The sequence below is a fragment of the Balaenoptera musculus genome, chromosome 6 (assembly GCF_009873245.2).
Source record: "Balaenoptera musculus isolate JJ_BM4_2016_0621 chromosome 6, mBalMus1.pri.v3, whole genome shotgun sequence".
Taxonomy (NCBI): domain Eukaryota; kingdom Metazoa; phylum Chordata; class Mammalia; order Artiodactyla; family Balaenopteridae; genus Balaenoptera; species Balaenoptera musculus.
This window is the reverse complement of record NC_045790.1, coordinates 103,986,065-104,004,705: the sequence shown is the minus strand read 5'-3', so window position 1 is coordinate 104,004,705 and position 18,641 is coordinate 103,986,065. Positions and strand designations below refer to the sequence as shown.

At 40.5% G+C, this 18,641-nt stretch overlaps 1 protein-coding gene across 1 annotated transcript in view; it reads left to right on the top strand.

Annotated features, from left to right (window-relative positions):
* The window catches only part of LOC118896415 (olfactory receptor 1L8-like), a 64,346-nt gene extending 52,211 nt beyond the window's left edge, over nt 1-12,135 (top strand). Inside the window, 3 exon segments of the mRNA XM_036854183.1 lie at nt 11,201-11,409; nt 11,412-11,669; nt 11,672-12,135. Of these exon segments, the coding sequence (XP_036710078.1) occupies nt 11,201-11,409; nt 11,412-11,669; nt 11,672-12,135 (931 nt within the window).
* The last annotated feature ends 6,506 nt before the right edge of the window (nt 12,136-18,641 follow it).

Below are 18,641 nucleotides of genomic sequence, written 5' to 3'. Positions count from 1 at the left end.
CTCTGACCTCGGTTCCTTGGTGAGGTCGGGCATCTGCTCCAGCAGCCCCGATGTGGAGAGTTCATCCTCTCAGCTGTGATGCCCAGCCGGTGGGGAACATCCTCCTGTCATAACAACAGGAGGCAAATATTAGGATCACGGGCATGACTCAGGAGTCCCTAATCGCATGTTAGGAAGCTGATAACTTGATCTACATGTGCTAAAACAGGGCCTGGGTTGGGTCTAACTCAGGAAAAGAATCAGGCTCTGAGTCAGGTACATAGTACACACACACATACACACACACACACAACTACCAAACAACACGTACACAAGCATACACAATACACACAGACGCACACACTTATGAACAGAGATACTCATACACAAACCCACAAGCACACAGGCAGATCCACTGCCAAGTGCAGGTTTCCACTCTGACCTCTGCTCAGCACTGGGACCTCAGACACTTCTTCGAGACTGTTGCCAAAATCCTCAGCTTCTCCGCAGGAGACTTGGTATCCAGACAAATGGAAGAAATATCTGTGGCCTCAGGGTTTCTACAGACTTTCATGTTCCTTAACCAGCTCCAGATAAATGAATCAAAAGATAACGTTTTAATTACCAATGAGAGAGCTGAAACAAAGTCCCCAAGTTTCTGGCTAATTTCTTGCTGTCCTTTGAGGAGCTAGAGGGACCGGAGTCCCAGAAGATGGTATCCCAGATGCCAGGGGTGCCCTAGACTCCCCTCCTCTGGGACATTGTTACAGCTGAGACAAAGGATTTGTTAACTTTCTATTTTGAAATGATTTCAGACATACAGAAAAGTTGTAAGAATGATACAAGGAATTCCTGTATCCACTTCATCCAGATTGCCCAATGGTTAATATTTTACTATGTTTATTTTATGTATGTATATACGCATGTATGTATATTTCAGGCTTAGATTGTCAGCCGGTATGCCGCAGCATGTGTTATCAGAAGACTCATGATATCAATTTTTCCAATTACTAGTGATTTTAACCTTGATCAATTGGTTAAGGTGTTGTCTGCCAGCTTCTCTACAGTAAGCTACTATTTTAGCCTTTGTAGTTAAATAAGTATCATTTGGGTAGATACTTTGAGATTATATAATCACAACGCTTCTCATTACAATTTCACCCACTATATTTAAAATCCATTGGTGACTCTTATACAAGAAAACTATTGCAAATGTGGTGGCCAAATGGTGATTTTCTAATTCTGTCGTTTCCTCCTATGTTAGTTGTATTCTCCTACAAGAAGGAACTTCCCCTTGTTCCCCATTAATCTGTTTCTTCATTGATTTCATTATGGACTCATGAATTCTTACTTATTCTCTGAGTTGTAATCCATTACCAATGTTATTCATTTTGAAGCTCAAATTATTCCAGATATGGCCAATGGGAGCCCCTTCAAGCTGGCTCCTGTGTTCCTGTGATTCACCGAGCACGTTTTACTTTCCGGCTCAGCAAAATTTCTCTGGTCTGGCCTTGATTCATAGCCCCAGCCCTAGAATCAGCCATTTTTCTAAGTAACTTTGGCTCTTTTTAGAGGAGACTGATATTCAAAGAACAAATTTGGTGTTAGGTGTGTTTGTTGCTTACAAGGCATCTAAGTGATCTTAGAGGATGCAGCTAGGAAATATATATGAAAGAAACACAGGACATAGAAACTAGGAATGGTTACCCATAGGAGATGGGTCAGGAGTGGGACAGAAAGAATATGGGATGGGAACCAATATTGATATATAATATATAAGTTTCAATCTGTTTATACATATTAAAACCCATGAGTTCAAGTTGATATATATCCAATTCTAGTTTGACACCATAGAGTTCTTTCCAGCCTCTCATTTTCCATGCACATGCCACCTTTCCCCAAGTGAGGAGTCATTCCCTTTTCCAGAATAAGTTTATTATTTCCTAAATCTTTGAATACAAGTAATTTCAGAATCTTGAACTCAAACCACTGTTAATGACAAACTAACTTCAGCTCAAACACTTTGCTTAGTTTTTTCATTACTGTGAGAGTAGTTTATAGACAAAACTCTGTGTTTGATAATTACTTAATTATTCTATTTTACCCTTTAGTCTGATTATGATATTAATTTGAAGTATAGTTAGGCTCATTTTTTTGTTTTATTCTACTTTGTTTTATTCTCCATCATCTTCTGTTTATTTTTTTTAGTAGGTAAAAGATAACATAGTCAAAACTATACAAATAAATATACTCATCCCACCATCTTTTCTATCCCATTCCCACCCACCTCCTGCAGGTAAAGTCTCATTTGTTTCTGATTTATTCTTTGTGTGCTTCTTCTTGCTCAGTGGGAAGTTACATATATATACTATTTTCCCTTCATTTTTACACAAGAAGTAGCATGCTATAGATGCTCTTTTACACATTTCTTTTTTCCATTTAATAATATAGCTTGGAAATCCCTCCACCTTGATTCATAGATAACTTTGTCATTATTTTTTCATAGCTGTGAAGTACTCAATTGCATTGATGCTCCATAGAGTTTCCTTTTAAAGTCCTAGAATAAGATAGCAGTGATGGATGTACCAAATGCCATCTAACTGTATATCTCAAATGGTTAAAATGGTAAATGTCATGTTGTATACATTATACTTCAATAAAAATTTTTTTAAAGAAAAAGCAAGACATAATCTCAACATAAAGCACAGAAAAAGAATTATAAAATATAGTAATATATGATTAATAGGTTAATAGAGGGGGAATGGAATAACAAAATATATATTTAATTAATCAAAAGGGAGAAAGAGAAGAGACAATAAATATGAAATCAGATGTCTCCATTAGAAAACATATAGAAATATGGAAAATATAAATTCAAATACATTCTGATTATGCTGGATGTAAAGAGATAAATTCTCCAGAAATATAATGATTGTCAATCTACATAAAAAGAGCAAAACCCAACTTTACACTGTTAACAACTAATACTTTACAGATATAAGGATATAAAAAATTTAAAGTAAAGTGATGGAAAAAAAGTAACGTGTAAACACTAACCAAAAGAAAGCTGATATATCTATACTAACATCAGAAGAAGTAAATGAGGACTTTCCTGGTGGCACAGTGGTTAAGAATTCACCTGCCAATGCAGGGGACATGGGTTTGAGCCCTGGTCTGGGAAGATCCCATGTGCCACGGAGCAACTAAGCCCGTCCACCACAACTACTGAGCCTGCGCTCTAGAGCCCGCAAGCCACAACTACTGAAGCCCACGAGCCACAACTACTGAAGCCCACATGCCACAACTACTGAAGCCCACGCACCTAGAGCCTGTGCTCTGCAACAAGAGAAGCCACTGCAATGAGAAGCCCGCGCGCTGCAATGAAGAGTAGCCCCCGCTCGCCACAAGTAGATAAAGCCCACGCGCAGCAACAAAGATCCAACGCAGCCAAAAATAAATAAATTTATTTTAAAAAAAGAGTTTATTATGATTCAGTAATTGGCTCAAGATCTACCAAAATCATGACTTCCAGTTTTCATATATCTGCCTCTCTCTTCCCATCTTCCTCTTCTCCAGGAAACCACATGGTTTTTATTCTCTCTAAGTGCTACTGAAACCTTTGTTTTCCCACAAAATTTCCTGGAACTAATTTATATTTGACTGGTGACTTTTGATTCCCTTAATATCCTTCTGATTTCAATGAAATTTCTGTGATGAACTGGCTTTTTGAAAGTCACTGCAATGATTTCGAAAAAGAGAGAAGCAGAGAGACAGAGACAGTGACAAGATGAGACTCTTATAAAACTGAAACTTCCACCAAACAAGAAATGTGTCTGGTCCAGCAGTTATGCGGGGATCATGCCTCTTCCCTCTTCCATATCTTTGACAGCAGAATGTTCCGGGCTCTGTAGTGAATAAAAGCCCAAGGCTTAGCCCTGCTTAGCCAAGTGACCTAGTAGCTCAGCACACAGCTGCCCCGATGATCAGGCCAGTGTGCACGGGGCTGAGCTGCCTCTGGGTCTCTACCCTGGTCATCTGGTATGTGTGCCTCACAGGCACTGGCTCCTCTTGTCCCCTCTCTTAGCTTCAATTCCCCTTAGGGATTCCCCGGTTGTCACCATCACTACCATTCATATCTGTCTGCTTCCCAGGGAAAGATTTATTGTATGTACTTAGAATTATTCTCAGTAGCTTTTGAGGAGAGAATTAAAACTCATATGTGAACATTGAAGGCAGATATAACTAGGAGCTTCCAGAACCGGACAGAGACATATTGGGCTGCTCTGGGAAGCAAAGAGTCATCCTGTGCTCCAGACAAGGACTTTATTCTGTTACTTTTGTTTCATCCTTTATTCTCTATTATTCACTCCGTGATTTTAAACTTTATTTTATATATTAATATTTTATCATTTACTATTCTCCTACATTATTTCTGGAGGTGTTATTCAGTAGGTCTTATGTGAGGCCTGTGAATCTGCATTTTAATAAGCACCCCCTAGAGAAAACCAACCTGGTCTTTTTTTATTTAATTTAATTAATTAATTTATTTATTTATTTTTGGCTGTGTTGGGTCTTCGTTTCTGCGCGAGGGCTTTCTCTAGTTGCGGCAAGCGGGGCCCACTCTTCATCGCGGTGCGCGGGCCTCTCACTGCCGTGGCCTCTCCCGTTGCGGAGCACAGGCTCCAGACGCGCAGGCCCAGTAGTTATGGCTCACGGGCCCAGTCATTCCGCGGCATGGTCTGGGATCTTCCCAGACCAGGGCTCGAACCAGTGTCCCCCGCATTGGAAGGCAGACTCTCAACCACTGTGCCACCAGGGAAGCCCCCAACCTGGTCTTTATGTGAGAAGCTGCATGACTGAAAATTTCTGATCACTCCTAATGTCCCATTCTTTGTATTTCTTGGATTCATGCCTATAGTAATACTATATGAGCTGTATAAAGCTACCTGTATACAGAGACTCACTGATTGCAGCATTGTTCGTAATAGTAAAAAATTAGAAACAATCTAAATGTCCATCAATAGGGAATTAGATAAATAATGGTGCAATTTTTCCATAGAAAGAAATAACATGTAATAGTTACAAATAATGAGGTATAGGGTACAAATAATGAGGTATAGTTACAAATAATGAGGTATAGGGTACAAATAATGAGGTATAGTTACAAATAGTGAGGTAAGAGTAAGGTAAACATATATATATATGAATGTGTATATATACAAGTATATATGTTTGTGAATCTGGTGAGATTACATACCCAGAAAGAAAACCTCCCATTTAAAATAGTTAATTCTGGGAAAGAACAATGGACTAGAGAAGGAAATAATGTATGCCTTTCAGTTTGTGCATATTTGTAATATCTGAATTTTTAAAAAAGGGACATACATTTTTGTATTATTAAAACACTAATCACTAAGAAAAGTGTAATAAAATCTATTGCTCTGGTGTTCATCAAAACTTACCATCACTGAGTTTTGTTTAAACAGCAATAATATCATGTCATGATAAGAAAGAGGTGATATAAAGGAGGTCAGATCAGCAAAGGGACCCTCCATTGAATGTCCACATTCTCATTTTGGAGAGAAACTAGATAAAGAGGAAACACTCCCTGCATGAAGCAATCTCACCTCTACATAACGTAGAGTTGTCCTTTATCACTATCAACACTTTGGCTTCTTAGCCCACTTTATGGGTGGAGAAACTGTGTCCCCAGAGAGGTTAAGTAACTTGGCCTCGACCACTTCCCTGGTGAGGACAGGACCCCGTACCTAGAAAGTGGTCCAGAGACCATGTTCTCAGCCTCCGCAACAGGCAAGGCATAACCTCGCTTCAGGGAGAAGCCAAGATGCCTGGGTTCCAGTCTTGGCTCTAACAATAAAAATGTCATGATAATAAGGTCCTTCCACACACCAGGCCTCAATCTCCCCCTTCTTTAAGATGAGGGAATTCGACTACATGATCTCTAAGAGTTTCTCTGGCTCAGAGACCCTCTGTGTCTGTTTTAAAGTTGAAGCAATGAGAAATCAAAAAGCACCTTCCAGGAGAGAAGGCGCGTGCTATTCCTGCGTGGACTCTGCCCCACCCAGACGTGGTGAATGAAATGGAATGCTGCTCTTAAGACAGCGACTTGATGTCCACTGCAATTCTTCCTTACATCTGTTCAAAATCCTAAATGACCATCCAGGCATTCTTTCCTTTTTCAAATATTTATCAGGGGACTTTTATGTTCCAGGCACCGCGCCAGGTTGGGTGGTGTAGCAAAGATCCAGATGCAGTCCACGTCCTTGCACAGCTCAAGTGGGGAAGACAGCCTTGTAAGTACTGAGATTCAGTTCTGTGTTATGTGTGCCGGAGGGGTGTCTGATCCAGAACTGGTGGAGGAAGGACAGGCCAGGATTCTGAAAGGATGGCGTGTCTATTCTGAGTGACCGCCAACCACCAGAGCTAACAAACAGGGGGAATGAGCATTTCAAACAGATGGAACAGTAAGTTCCCAAGGCAAGAAGAAGGAAAAAATGCTGGCATGAAAGAGAACAGGGAGGGAAGCAAGAGATGAGATGTACAGCCCAGCAGGAGCCAAGCCATAGGATGCTCAGTAAGCTCAAGAAGGAGTTGCCCTTTAGTTTGTGGGTAACGGGGAGGCTTACGCAGCAGAAAGTGACTGTTATGGGTTGAACTGTGTCCCCCCCAAAAAAGATATATTGGAGCCCTAGTCCCCAGGCCTCAGAATGTGACCTTATTCGGAGATAGGGTCTTTTCAGAGATAATCAAGTTAAAATGAGGTCGGCAGTGTGGGTCCTAATCCAACATGACTGGCATCCTCATTAAAAGGGGAAATTTGGACACAGAAACACACATGCAAAATGGAAGAGGATGGGAAGGGACACAGGGAGAAGACCACCATCTACAAGCCAAGTAGAGAGGCATGGAGCAGACCCTTCCCTCACAGCCCTCAGAAGGAACTAACCCTGCTGACACTTTGACTGCTGACTTCTAGCCTCCAGAACTGTGAGAAAATAAATTTCCATTGTTTATGCCACTCAAGGCGTGGTACTTTGTTACAGTAGTCCCAGCAAACTAATATAGCGACTTATCCAAATTTGCATTTTAGAATAATTGATCTGCTTACAGTGTTGAGAAGAAATTGAAAGGGGACAAGAATGGCTGCAAGGAGGCTATTTTGGAGGCAGGAGATGATAAAGGTCTCCGTTTGGGCAGTGATGGCAGAGACCCAGAGACGCTGACAGGCAACATCTCCAGGATGTGATCATAGGTTAGGTGTGGGAAATGAGAGGAAATGAGGAATCAAGGGCAGTGTCTGGTCCAGGTTTGTAGCTCAGGTAAACACGTGGCCAGAGCCAAGTCTAGTCAACCACCCCATCAAGAATCACAGGCACAAGTTCTACACAGACAACTTGGCAACTTGGGGATACATGTCATTGTCACCTCCATCATCTTAACACCCAATTCTGACTTTTATCTTGAGGTACCCCCAGCCTCATCAATGCCAGGAATGACTTCATTTCCTCCACAAATATTTCATTTTTTCTTTTTTCTTTTTTGGCTGCGTTGGGTCTTCGTTGCTGCGCATGGGCTTTCTCTAGTTACGGCGAGTGGGGGCTACTCTTTGTTGCAGTGCGCGGGCTTCTCATTGCGGTGGTTTCTCTTGTTGCGGAGCACGGGCTCTAGGCGCGCGGGCCTCAGTAGGTGTGACACACAGCCTCAGTAGTTGTGGCTCAAGGACTCTAGAGCTCAGGCTCCATAGCTGTGGCGCACGGGCTTAGTTGCTCCGCGGCATGTAGGATCTTCCCGGACCAAGGCTCGAACTCGTGTTCCCTGTATTGGCAGGTGGATTCTTAACCACTGCACCACCACGGAAGTCCCCACAAACATTTCTTGACCACTCACGATGTGCCAGACACTGCACTAAGCTCTGGGGATAGAATGGTGAGGGAAAGGAAACAGATTCCTGTGTATTATGTGAAGAAGAAGACAAACATCAATCACATTAATAAATGAATAATTACAGACTGTGATAGGTGCCACAAAGGAAGGGAAAGGAATGCCATGGGAGCATAAAACAGGTTGACTTGACCCAGAAAAAGTATTGGCTGAGCTGATATCCAAAGGAAGATAGAAAGGAAAAGCGTGCTGGGCAAGGACCATAAAAGGCCAATGTAGGAAGGATCTTAACACATTTGAGGAATAGGATGAAGCCCTTGGGGAAAAGAGGCATGAGATGAGGCTGGAGGGGAATAGGAACTCAATACATATTAAATGAAGGGAGGCTTCGTGCTGGATTGAGTAGCCTCTCCCCAAAATTTATATTCACCCAAAACTTCAGAATATGACCTAATTTGACAGTAGGGTCTTTGTAGAGGTAATCAAGTTAAGATGAGGTTATACTGGAGTCAGGCACCCAAAGGCTGGTATCTTTCTAAAAAGAGAGAAATTTGGACACAGACACAGAGAGGAGAAGGCTGTGTGAAGACACGGAGGAAAGATGGCCATACGAAGACAGAGGCAGAGATTGACGTGATGCATCTTCAAGCCAAGGAGCACCAAGGATTGCCCACAACCACCAGAAGCTAGGCAAGAGATCTGGAGCAAAATCTCCCTCAGAGTTACCAGAAGGAACCAACCCTGCCAACAACTCAATTTTGAATTTCTAGCCTCCAGAACTGTGAGAAAATGCATTTTTATTGTTTTAAGCCACCGGTTTGTGGTACTTTGTTACATCAGCCCTAGGAGACAAACACAGACTTTAACCTAAAAAGTTAGGTGATCAAATTTTTATTGTTAAAAGATCATTGTGGCTGCAGGGCAGAGAATGATGGGGGGGGGGGTGCATCAAGAGGAGACATAGGAACAACGTATATCATTTTGATGACACGGCAATAATCTAGGTGGGAAATGATGGCTTTCAACAGAGTGCTGGCGGGGGAGAGGAAAAGAATTGCAAGATTCAAGAGATATTTAGGAGGCAAACCCATGGAGATCTTTGAAGAAACAAAGCCCACATGATGGGTACTATATAGAATGCATAAAAATGGGAAAATCATTGATTCCAGCAACACCTACCCACCATGCTTCTAGCTTTAGTCTCCTCTGTTTTCATAGCCAAAGTCCTTTCCCTTCTCTGCATTTAGTCTAGCTCCGCCTCTCCTTCCCCTGCTGCTAGTTTCTTCTTTATCAAACATTTCCTAGTCATCCTGTTGACATATCGTGTTTGTGGTTTACAAACTGGTTTCACACCCATGTTCCTTGCTTTTCTCTTGAGAGCCGGTTTTATTTTGTCTTATGGATGTGGAAAGTGAAACTCAGAGCTGTGAAGGGATTCTGCCAAAGACACATTGTGAGTAGACAGTGGAGCCAAGATTTGAACCCACATCTTCTGTCTCTATATCCTGAATATTTCCCTCTGCCCTGCCACAGATACACAGCTCCACAGATACACATCTTCCAGCCCACACAAAGCTTGAGAGAGGTCCTGTGTCTAGCAATTATGGTAAGAGACTACATGTAACATTGATTTTGCAAGCCTGTCATCACTGGAATAAAGATGTTACGGTGGAAAATTCCACAGTGAAAAACAACACCCCTACACATTTGTTTCTGGCATAAACTTTTGAAGCTTTGTGAAAGCATTTTGTGTTTCAAACCATCCTGATTGGGATCCAGGCTCTGGCCTTTCTGGGCTGCATGATCTTGAGGAAAGCACTTAACACATCTAACCTCAATTTTCTTTTTTTTTTCTTTTAACTGGGAATACTGTTTTATTAAGTTAGTTAGTGAAGGCCTATCCAATAACAGCATTTAATCAAATTATAAACAAAAGAAAGCTAATGTTGCAATAGTCATTTCACTCAAGATATTATATATGGCAACATAATAGGAGTGAAGAATAATTACACAAAAAGGTAAAAGGAACAATCTAAAAATAAGATACAACAACCATGAACTATCAACAGAGATCCTGTTATGGAAGTTGCATGATTAAGAACATGAAATTCCGTAATTAACCTCAATTTTCTTATCTGTTAAAAGAGAATGTTGTTGAGAACCAGATCAGAGAGTTTTTTTGTGTAATATACATAAAGTATTTAGCTCACTGCCTAATACATAGTAAGGCTTAATAGGTCTTAGGCATAACTATTATTTCTCTTAATTGCATACTCATTTTCAAATCATACAAAGCACAAATAAATATTTCTCCTACAAAATCTCATAAACTCAGGTGAATGGTGGTCAAACAATGAAAAAATATGAAGGCTATGAGATTTTTGCAAAGAAATACAGAATAATTGTTTTCAAGAGCATCCAAGCACACCTGACAGAAGAGAGGATTTGAGCAGGAAGTAAAGGAAGAAGTGAAGTGGGTGGTGGAGCAGGAGAAGGGGAGGCGGAGAAGGGAGGTATTTACTATCCCAGATTACAGAAAAGGACACCAAGAATCAGAGATGTTAGGTAATCAGCCCAAGACCACACAGCCAGAAAGTGAAGGAGCTGATTTCAAAATGCATGCTCTTAGCAAAGACACCACACGATGCTTGTTGCTTTCCAGTGCCTCTGTCACTACACCTGTAGCATTTTATTACACTTATTTGTTGAAAAGTTTGTCTTTCCTACCAGACTCTAACCACCTTAAGAATAGGAACTGAGAATTACTCATCTTTATGATCTCAGTGTTGGGTTCCCAGTGAGTGTTTAATACAATGATGCTGAATAATTGTGAGAGCATTAAATCCTCAACATCTAAGAATGTTTTAATACATAGGTTCATATGTAATATAGCTTTTTGACCAGGTTTGAATTAAAATATTGGCTCTGAAAGGGTGACTATAAACAGTGTTCCTATGTCAGCATTCATCTTGTTTATGATTCACTGAGTTGTTTGGTTTTTTATTTATTTGTTTTGTTTTGTTTGCAAGGATGGTAGAAAGATGAGCTTCAACCTGACATATCTAATAAGTATTTGTGGGGAACTAGAGAAATATGCATCCCTGAAGTACACCTGGGATTCTTTCTGAAAGGAAATCCACTCTCTAATGTCCTTGCATTTAACACAGGTTAAACTTTATTGTTCAAGTTATTTTTGTGGACTGTGGAAAGGAAGACAGAATCATGGACCCTTTATAGGAATCCTAGGAGAGATAGGAATAAACTGAAACTTGTTGAATTGAAAAATCTAGGATATTTCTATATTCATTTGCATATGCAGGACCATGGAGAGAGCTAACCAAACCTGCAGTGTCTCTGAGTTCACCCTCCTGGGACTCTCCTCCCAGCCTGAGAACCAGAAGCCACTCTTTGCCCTATTCTTCGTCATGTACATGGTCACCATGGTGGGAAATTTTCTTATCATCCTGGCCATCCACTCTGACACTCAGCTCCAGACACCCATGTATTTTTTCCTTAGCATTTTATCTTTATTGATGTTTGCTACACAACAACCATCGTTCCCAAGATGCTGGTGAACTTTCTGTCAAAGAAGAAGTCCATCTCCTATGCTGAGTGTATGACCCAGATGTATTTCTTCTTGGCTTTTGCCAACACAGAAATTTACCTCCTGGCAGCCATGGCCATTGACCGCTGTGTGGCCATCTGTGACCCCTTCCACTATGTCACTACCATGAGCTACTGCCCTTGTGTCCTACTGGTGGCCTTCTCCTGCTCCATGTCTCACCTCCATTCCTCTTACTGGTTCTCCTGATAAATCGTCTTCTCTTTCGTGACTCCAGTATTATCCACCACATCCTCTGCGACATCAACCCTCTGCTGAAATTGTCCTGCTCCTCTACATTTGTCAATGAAATTGTAATTAACACAGAAGGACTGATAACCTTGGTGACCCCCTTTATGTGCGTTATCATCTCTTACCTACGAATCTTCATTGCTGTTCTTAAGATCCCCTCAGCTGCTGGGAAACATAAAGATTTCTCTACCTGTGGCTCCTACCTCGCCATGGTGACTCTCTTTTATGGAAGCATTATTTATGTTTATTTCCGACCCCTGTCCTCCTATACCATCAAGGACCAAGTGGCAATAGTCATCTACACAGTTCTGTTCTCCATGCTGAACCCTTTTTTCTACAGCCTGAAGAACAAAGACATGAAGAGGGGACTGAGGAAGCTGATGAGCAGGAGGGTGTCCTAGGTGGCACCCCCATGGGCATGCTCAGGGCACCCCTGCGGGACCTCATTTCTGATGATTCCTGGTGTGTACATCAAGCTACTGGAGGTTAGCATACCTAAGACAAGAGTCCATAAGAAATGGTGTAAATGGCAAGACTAGAATATTACACACAGTCTTATTTATTTATAGTAGAATTATATAAGTATATGATATATATTAATATATATCTTATATATATACCCACCAATCAAAGCCACCTTATTAGGGCCCCCTGATTGGCCCAGAGTCTTTGCACACATTCCTCATTCCCCCCTCCCATTCTCTTTTCTCATTCACTCCTTCCAAGTGCAGCTGAAAACTAATGTTTTTCTTTAATTTCTCTTGACTGAGTATCTCCTTATTCAATCAATCATGGGCACAGAATAGCAGATTACATGGGGATATATGAAACCTAGAGATAGGTAAGGGGAAAACTTTCTCCTTCCAGAGCTCTTGAGAGGCAACTGGGCTCTGACCATAAGCACGAAAAGGCCTCCATATTTAAGAACATGAAATGTCTTGGTCCACGTGGAGACAGGCTAGCAGCTGGCCTGATGAATAGGAAAACTTAGGGCCTGTGCTATACTTGGAAGTTAGTTTCTATGGTATAATTCTTCAATAAAATATTATTAACAGGTGTAGCCTTTTCTTTACTGTACTCTGGCCACCTGGGGAAGATTCTGTGCCCATTCACGACACAAAATGGAGTAGGGTGCAGCAGTGTTTCCTTCCTTCTGGCCAGACTGGGAGGTCTGCAAAAGCTTCTGGCCACATCAGAGTCTAGCAGCAAAACTGCAAGGATCAGCTCATGATTCTCTGAGGCCAGGACTGGGGAAACACTTAGAAAAATCTGGAAAACAGGGAGATGCATCCCTCTAGGTCCCATCCTAGACTAGGTGAGTCAGAATCTCCAGAGGAGAGGCTCAGGGATTTTTAACAAGCTTCTCAGATGATCTGAGGCAACTGGCTCTATACCATGTTGTGGAACTGCATTTAGGAATGACCACTCTACACCAGGATGTCTACAGCTACATGGACAAGGAGAGGGGCTCTGCAAGGCAGAGAAGACAGAAAGTATCAGAACTCAGTAGCTTGAACTCCACTTTAATTGCCCCTAACTGTCCCTTAATTGCTGTTACAGTATAAAAGTAGACCTGCCAGCACCCTAGTGGACATCTCTACTGTCCTTCTCCCATTTGCCTTTCCAACCCTGCTGCCTCCATCATGATTCCTTAGATCCACTTTTTACTTCTCTGCCCAACCTCTACTGGGCCACTCGTTTTAAGTGCAAACTGCCCAAAGACCACACACTCTATTATGCCCTGAAGAAAGATGAGCATTTATAAAAACCATGACTCATCATAAAAGTCAAATTACATGCAATATATACTCTTTCAGAAGGAAGAAAAACTTATAATTCATTTAGAAAGATTGTTTACAAAAAGATGGTTTATGTTTATCCTCAGGAGTAATTAGGAATATACAACTCAGAACCACGGTGAAATATTATTTCACACACAACAGATGGACAAGAAAAACAATATTTCTGGCAATTCTGAGTGTTGGTGAGTGTAGGGAACAATGAAAGACTCTTGACAGCGTACAAAGGAGTATACAAAGGAGTATAACTTGATTTAGTCACTTTGGAGAGCAATTGCCCTTATTTTTCATACTAAAATTGAATACGTACATTCCTAGTGAGATGACAGTTTGAGCTGTAGGTATAACAAGATAGTTTCACTGCTCTAAAAATGCCCTGTATTTCACCTATTCATCTCCTCCCACCAAAAAAAAAAAAGCCAAAAAACAAAAACAAAACTCCTCTGGCAACCACTGATATTTTTAACTGTCTCTACAAGTTTTGCCTTTTCCAGAATGTCATATAGTTGTAATCATAGAATATGTAGCCTTTTCAGACTGACTTCTTTTACCTAGCAATATGCACTTAATGTTCTTCTATCTCTTTTTGTGACTTGATAGCTAATTTCTTTTTATTGCTCAATAATATTTCATTGTATAGATGTACCACAGTTTGATTATCCTTTCACCTATTGGTTGTTTCCAGTTTGGGGCAATATTATGAATAAAGATGCTGTAAACATTCATGTGTAAGAACATTTGGTTTTTAATAGTGAAAAACTGGAAACAGCCCAACTGTCCATCAGCAGGCAGATGGACAAAAAATTGTAGTATAGCCATTTATATGAAATATACAGGATCTCACCTTATTGTGATTGTGAATGGGATCATTTCTTTAAATCCACACCCACTGTACAATGTGAAGCACCTTTCAAGTCCTTATAGAGCAAGTAGCTTGAATTATATAGAAACCAAGATGGCTTTGCTTTATAGAGCTAGAAGTGAGCCATCAAGATATTATCTGAGGGGCTTCCCTGGTGGCGCAGTGGTTGAGAATCTGCCTGCCAATGCAAGGGACACGGGTTCGAGCCCTGGTCTGGGAAGATCCCACATGCTGCAGAGCAACTAGGCCCGTGAGCCACAACTACTGAGCCTGCGCGTCTGGAGCCTGTGCTCCGCAACGGGAGAGGCCGGGATGGTGAGAGGCCCACGCACCGCGATGAAGAGTGGCCCCCACTTGCCACAACTAGAGAAAGCCCTCGCACAGAAACGAAGACCCAACACAGCCAAAAATAAATAAATAAATAAATAAATAAATAATTAAAAAAAAAAAAGATATTATCTGAGATCTGGGCCTCTATAAATTCTTGTACCAAGTTCATGCCTCAAATAATGCAATGGACTGAATGCTTATGTTCCCCCCAAATTCATATGTTGGAATCCTAACCCCCCCATGTGATGGTATTTGGAGGTGGGACCTTTGGGAGATAATTAGGTTATGAGGGTGAAGCCCTCATAAATGAGTTTAGTGTCCTTATAAAAGAGAGCCCAGAGAACTTCCTTCCTCCTTTTACCATATAAGAACACAACAAGAAGACAGCCACCTATGAACCAGGAAGACAGCCTTCACCAGACATCAATCCTGCTGGCACTTTCATCTTGGACTTTCCAGCCTCCAGAACTATGAGAAATAAATATTTGTTGTTTAAGCAATCCAGTCTATGGTATTTTTGCTATAGAAGCCCAAATAGACTAAGAAATGTAAGTATCTCTAGAATCTGTCCATATCCATGTTTCTGTCTAGGATGAAAAGAGGCTGAAAAGCTAAGGGAGAACCCACCACACACATTGCCCACTTCAACAGGCATAGGTGCACTGGGTCTGCTTGAAGGCTTAGGGAAGAGCAAAAGAGCTAAAGTAAACCCCACATTTAGTCATATCCCAAGCTGTTCTTGAGGGAGTTGTATTCATGCCCTCATATCATTTTAAGCCAATAGTAAACTGGATCTAACTAAAGCCACAACAAAGCCCAGACCTTGTTCAACTGTAGATTAGATTAACTCCATTTCCCACAAAAAACAGGTTGTCTTTTTTGAGACAGAAATATTATGTATTTATTCTCTACAGTCATTTTGCACATGTGAGAAAGTAAGGTGTGACCCATATTTCAGGAGAGAAAATAGTCAATGTAACAAGACCCATATGTTAAAGGGCCCTTATGTGAGAATTATCAGAGAGGGACTTTAATATGACTATAATAAAAATGTTAAATGATATAATGGAAAAGATAGGCAATATGCATGAACAGATGGAGTGTTTCAGAAGAGAAAATGAAATTTTTACAGTTTTTTTAAATAGAAGAGATATGTAAATGTTACAAGTAAAAAATACAATATTGGATATGAAGAATTCTTTTGATGTGCTTATCAGCAGACTGAAAACAGTTGAAAAAAACCAGTGAATTTGCAGACATGTCAATAGAAATTACACAAGCTGAAGATATTCTGTAGGGAAAAACAGAGCATCTGAGGTAAGTGGGACAATAGAAGAAGGTCTAACATATCAAAAATTGAAGTTCGAGGGACTTACCTGGCAGTCCAGTGGTTAAGACTTCACCTTCCAATGCAAGGGGTGCAGGTTCAATCCCTGGTTGGGGAGCTAAGATCTCACATGCTTCAAGGCCAAAAAACATAAAACAGAAGCAATATTGTAGCAAATTCAATAAAGACTTTGAAAATGGTCCACATTTTTTTAAATCTTAAAAAAAAAAAAAACTGAAGTTCGAGGCAAGGAGAGAGAAAATGTGGGAGAAGAAATATTTGAAGAGATAATGGTTAAGAATTTTCCCACAGATCCAAAAAGTTCAATGAAATCCTAGTAGAATAACCACAAAGAAGACCATATGTAGGCCTACTGTAGTCAAACTGCTGAAAACCAAATCTAAGGAGATAATCTCGAAATGATCAGAGGAAACAAGACATATTCCATGAAAGGGAAAAAAAGATAAGAAGATAAAAATAATCTCTGAGTTTTTATTAGAAACACAGAAAGTCAGAAGACAATGGAACATCAACTTTAAAGAAGCAAAAACAAAACAAAACAAACAAACAAAAAAACCTTGTCAGCCTAGAATTCTATATCCAGCAAAAATAGCCTTCATATCTGAAGACAAATGAAGATATTTTTATATAGACAAAAACAAAGATAATTTGTTTTCACCAGACCCAAGCAAGATAAACTAAAAGAAGTTATTAGGCTGAAAGTGTAAATAACATCAGATAGAAATCTGGAAATACAGGAAGGAAAGAAAAGCACTAGAGAGAACAAAAATGTAGGTAAATATAACAGAACTTTTAAATATATATAATTATATATTTACAATTATACAGAGATAAATTATAAATATGTTAATAATTATAAAGTCTTTAAATCTCTTTAGACAGCTGTTGACTCTTTTCTAGGCACAAGTCCTTGTTAAATCCTTCAGCTTTATAAAGGAATAATATACTAATAATAACATCATTTATTGAGTATTTACTATGCACTAGTATTTACTGTGTGTCAAATACTTTATGTGTATTATCTTATTTAATTTCCACAAGAACCCTACAAGATAGGTACAAATATTATTCCTATTTTACATATAAGACCCCTGAGACTTGGTGAAATTTCATAACTTACTTATGTCCACACAGTTAGTAGAGTTATGGGGTTAGGATTTAAAACATCCATTTGGCCCAAAACCCTGCTCTCAATACTACAATGTGTTACTTGACTGTTACTCTAAATAAGACTTATCTGTATTCAACTAACAATAAAAACCAGTCATAGCTGAAGCACCAACCAGGGAATAATATTTAGAGCTCACTGACACTTAGTGTTTATCAAAAGTTTAACTAAAGGAAAAATTATTTAGAGAAGATTGCCCAAAGGACATGTATACCATCCATACTTTCTCACAAATCTAAAATCCAATATAGGGACTTCCCTGGTGGACCAGCAGTTAAGACTCCGTGCTTCCACTGCAAGGGGTGTGGGTTCGACCCCTGGTGGGGAACTAAGATCCCACATGTTGCGTGGTGCGGCCAAAAAATATATAAAAAACTTAAAAGTAAATAAAATAGGGACTTTCCTGGTGGTGCAGTGGTTAAGAATCCGCCTGCCAATGCAGGGAACACGGGTTCGAACCCTGGTCCGGGAACATCCCACATGCCACAGAGCAACTAAGCCCGTGAGCCACAACTACTGAGCCCGTGTGCTGCAACTACTGAAGCCTGCACTCCTAGACCCCGTGCTCCGCAACAAGAGAAGCCACTGCAATGAGAAGCCCACGTACTGCACTGAAGAGTAGCCCCCGCTTGCCGCAACTAGAGAAAGCCCGCACAGAAACGAAGACCCAACGCAGCCAAATAAATAAATAAATAAATCTTAAAAAAAAAAAAATCCAATGTATCGTCAACCCAGATCACTGGAGACCTGAAGATCTAGATGGCATTATTTTTGCCTCCAAACTATTGTTTATGTGAATTTTTATGCGCCAGTGTGATTTCCAAAAGCCTATATTGAAGCTGATTAAAAGAAAGCCCATGGATTGTGTCTGTTCTTAGAACACAGATATTAGTATTTCATCTAAGCAACTGTTTTTTTTTAATTAATTAATTAATTAATTAATTAATTAATTTATTTATGGCTGTGTTGGGTCTTCGTTTCTGTGCAAAGGCTTTCTCTAGTTGTGGCAAGCGGGGGCCACTCTTCATCATGGTGCGTGGGCCTCTCACTATCGCGGCCTCTCTTGTTGCGGAGCACAGGCTCCTGACGCGCAGGCTCAGTAGTTGTGGCACACGGGCCTAGTCGCTCCGTGGCATGTGGGATCTTCCCAGACCAGGGCTCGAACCCGTGTCCCCTGCATTGGCAGGCAGACTCTCAACCACTGTGCCACCAGGGAAGCCCTAAGCAACTGGTTTATTTTTATCTTTGGTCACTCTGAACCCTGTGACTGACCAGAAAGATTGGAGCCAAATCTAAGTCTCGCCCGTAACAAGGGTCATTACCATCTGCATTTTCAGAGTCATTCCTGGCTCAATTTTATGTTCCCACCCTTGTTTATTCCTTCTTTTGCTCTTGTCTAA